Genomic DNA, 3,933 nt, shown 5'->3' on the forward strand with positions numbered 1-3,933 from the left:
GGAGGATGTTTCCATTTACCCATACAGCAAAGGGATTACTGCATCAACTTAAAAGAAAAACAAAAAACCCAAACCAAAAAACACCAGAAATCTACTCAAAATCATACACTAAAATTCTAAATAAACTTTTGACATTAAATACAGCTGACCCATATTTAAAAAAAGCTATTTTATTCCTCTAGCTTAAACCATACCTAGCTTCTTCTATGACTGCACCATAAACGTAGGCTCTTTGCTATCTTGACATCAAAGGTAACAGCTATTCAAGAATCTTGTAAAGTCTTATGATTTTGTACATTTGTTTCCATTCATAATGGCTTATCTTCATGTGTTCACCAGATTTTAGCAAATTGGTTAGAATAAGTATCTTACTATGCATTGAATCTAAGAGCAGAAAACTCATTACCAATAGAATTGTTGAGAGTACTTCAGTTTTTCACACCAGTTTGCTATTAGTATACAAAGGTTAATGGTGTGAAAAACCACACTCAGCGGCTGGAATTACCCTGAAGCTGTATTTTGAAGGGGCTCTAACACTCCCCTTAAGAACTGACCATACTAAAAAGGCAAACGAATTATCACTCAGGCACTGCAGGTGACTTCTTAGTTCATCTCTGAAGACTGAATGCCAATGTTTTATTTGCCACAGGGGTGAAGAGGGAAACATCAGTGAAATAAATCTGATAACATGACTCACACTTCTTCCCTAAATTCACAACTCTCACATTTGGCTGAGCTAAAAAAAAAAAAAAAAAAAGGAACTTCAACTTGAAGTAAGTAGGCCACATCACACGATCCACCCAAATGAGGGAGTTTAAGAGAATGAGTAAGTTTTTCAGCTGGGAAAATATTTTCTTTAATTTGGTGAGCTTAAATAATTTGCCCACAGTGATGAACAAGCCCTTGAGTCAGATTCTGAAACACTCTCTCTGCTCGAACCATAAAATTTCACCAAAATGTAGTATGGACCGTACACGAAACAGTTTCTTGGTTAAATCCTAATAGTAAAGGCAAGAATAAAACTAACCTACATTACTTCACTTTCAGGTGTTTTCCTCCCAAACGTACCTCTAGATGTCTTAGGTAGGCTGTACAATCAGGTATGGTTTGTTTTACGTAATGGTGTGTTCAACTTTAGCACCCTGTGCAAGTAGTAAGCGTAATGAGCACAGTAAGGTTATGTAAACGGTTTCCTCCCTCTCCAGGCTAGTAGTGAAGTTTAGTTGAAATATGAGGAGGAAGTGCTGTAGCGGCGAGGCAACAGGGAAGGGAATTCAGAGAATGAAAGAACAGGGCTCTGGGGAGATTCAAGTCGTGCTGGAGATGTACGGAGTCTAACTCTAAACTTTCACCTTCTCCCTGGCTTCAAGCTTAGATGAGGTGTGAAGTGTCAGGGGTGTGCACGGACGCTTCCTAAATGGGCATTTTCTTCCGTGAAACCGAAAAAGAAATACAAGTGCTTGGTACCACATGCTTTTGAGGTTTAAAAGCCTATTAATAAACACTTTGCATCGTTGGGGGCATATTTTAAAGAACTGTCGCCAGAAGAATCTCCTCCAAGTGAGAAGGAAGTCACTGTCCCTCCCCAGGAGCCCTGAGGGAAAAGGCACACGGAAGATAATGCCCCCTACTTGCTGGCGGGATCTCCCTGCGTCTCCTGCGACCCCCCTCCGCCTCTAGCTCGCGGGTCTGGCCGCCTGGGGCGGTCGCTGGGAGAAAAGGAAATGCCCATCCTCCATGGTAAAGTCTTTGGTCTTTTCCTCCTGGTCGCCCACTTTGTAGCGCAGCTGCGCGCGCAGGAGCCGGTGGTTGTCCTGGGCGGGCAGCAGCGTGATCTCCCCGGAAATGTCCGTATCTTGCTCTACTTGCACGGGCTCGTTCAGGTACAGCAGGGCTTGCTTCCAGTGCGTGACCGGTTGGAAAGGCGAGGTGGACAGCACCACGGGTTTCTCCGAGTCTCCTTTGGGGAAGGTCACCTGGAACCAGATGGCAAAGCCGTGCATAGGCGCCGAGCCGTAGCTGCTGAAGCGGAAGCGCCCACCCACCCCGGCCTCCAGCTCTTGCTCCAGGCCGGCGCGGGCCAGATCCAGCTGAGCAAAGCACTGAGGCCGGGCCAGCACGTCTTCGCCACACAGATCCTGCACCAGGATTTCCCCGTGGCCCATGATGCAGCGCGTGGCGAAGCTATTTAGGCAGCTCATGTCCACACCGTAGATCTGCTTCACCTGGCTCCAGAAGCCCAGGCGCAGGTCCAGCGTGTGGTCGCTGATGGGCGCTAGGAAGAGCTCGGCGGAAGCCGGCAGGAGAAGCCCGCCCTCCTTCAGCCACTTAGCCCGCGCGTGGAGCACGGAACTCAGCATGGACTCGTGCAGGAGCCCGTAGCCCATCCACTCGCTCACGATGACATCCACCTGCTCGGGCAGCTCCACCGTCTCCACCGGCCCGGGCAGGACGTGCACGCGGTCCTCCAGGCGGTTGAGCCGCACCACCTCCTGGGCCTGTTGCCAGATGGAGCTGGCCTCCACGGCGTACACGCGCCGGGCCCCGGCCTGGGCACAGAAGATGCTAAGGATGCCGGTGCCCGCGCCCACGTCCAGCACCGTCTTGTCCCGCAGCGCTGCCCAGTTGCGCATGATGCCCAGGCGGTAGGCATCCGTGCGGACGCGGTCCGCAATCATCTCCTCGTGCACCGATATGTCCGAGTAGCACTCGTAGTACATCTGGTCCCGCTCCCGCCTACTCCTCCGGGGTCGCAGCAGGGCCGCCTCCCGCTGTCCGCCATCTTCTTCCTCAGCTGCCCCCCCTCCTTCGCCGCCGCCCCCCGACTCAAGCTTTCTCCTCTTGGGCTGCGACATCTTGGCGGCTCCGGCCGACTCCCGGCAGACGTTGCGCGGCGCGGGGCGAGCGCCAGGAAGCGGGGTCTTCTGGGACTTGTAGTCCGCGCTCGCCCGGCCAGGAATCGCGGGCTGCTTCCGAGCTCGGCTCAACTCTTTCCTGCCTTTAGTGTCTCAGAAGCCCCTTCGCATCCAGCGTAGCCACAGTCTGGGGTTCTTTACGTTCCCCTACCTTCCTTAGCCCTCGCTTTCACTCCCTTCCCGAAATGGACACGCCCACTGAAAACCCAGGTTTACTCACCTGGGCGGCACCCTTCCCCCTTTAGCACCTTCACCTGGGCAGCTGGAACTCTTAAAGGTCTCCAGGCGGAGATTTAGAAATTGCACCGCACGACCACACGTTGTTTTCCTTTTGGGGGGGGGGGGCGGTTAGGGTGCAGGGCAGGTGTAAGTGGAACAAGACAAAAACCTAACAAGGTTAAAGAGACCCTGGTTCTCATTCCAAGGAGAGTGCAAATTAATTGAATGATTAGGGCAGGTAATAGGACTTCTGTCTTCAATGACCCATTCACCCCCCACCCCCCAACAACAAGGAAATCTTTGCCGTGCAAGAATTATGTTTTTTGGTCTCTTTTTTTTTTATTAGGAGAATAGCTACTGGGCACTTAGTCCTGCCCTGTTAATTCTGTGGTTCATTCAAGAGTTCCATCTTGGAAGGGCCCAGTGGTGTGGTTCGTGGAAACCCATCGCCAGCTGTAGTCTGGTCACAGTACCTCGTAACCACTTTCTGCTGCCACTCCCTCGTTTTTCTGGTGTCTGGGTGAGATTGGGACGGCCCGCTTCCTCTTTTTCTTTCAGTTACCATCAGCTGTTAATCTCTCACGTCTTTGTTGTTCATTATAGAAGTAAAGTATATTTTTAAATATGTGTGATGTCTGAGTGTCTGTTCTTAAGGAGGTGAAAATAACAGTTTTATCTGCTAAAATAATCACATAGAAGAAAATTGACTGTTTTTTTCCTAGTCAAGAATTATATGTGTTTAGCCAAGGGGGCCTGTATTCATGGTCTGGGGGGGAGTTCTTTCACCTCATTCTCACTA

The 3,933-nt window shown here is 50.4% G+C and overlaps 1 protein-coding gene across 1 annotated transcript; it reads right to left on the reverse strand.

Annotated features, from left to right (window-relative positions):
* Positions 1–596: 596 nt before the first annotated feature.
* PRMT6 (protein arginine methyltransferase 6) lies at positions 597–3,133 on the reverse strand. Its single transcript, XM_045816857.1, has one exon. The coding sequence runs from the start codon at positions 2,853–2,855 to the stop codon at positions 1,677–1,679; it is 1,179 nt and encodes a 392-aa protein (XP_045672813.1). The 5' UTR covers positions 2,856–3,133; the 3' UTR covers positions 597–1,676.
* Between the last annotated feature and the right edge of the window lie 800 nt (positions 3,134–3,933).

Source organism: Phyllostomus hastatus, unplaced genomic scaffold (assembly GCF_019186645.2).
Source record: "Phyllostomus hastatus isolate PE091 unplaced genomic scaffold, TTU_PhHast_1.1 phas_scaffold_216, whole genome shotgun sequence".
NCBI lineage: Eukaryota > Metazoa > Chordata > Mammalia > Chiroptera > Phyllostomidae > Phyllostomus > Phyllostomus hastatus.

Excerpts from the sequence above, each read along its gene's own strand:
- PRMT6 (XM_045816857.1), bottom strand. The coding sequence starts at position 2,855 with ATGTCGCAGCCCAAGAGGAGAAAGCTTGAGTCGGGGGGCGGCGGCGAA.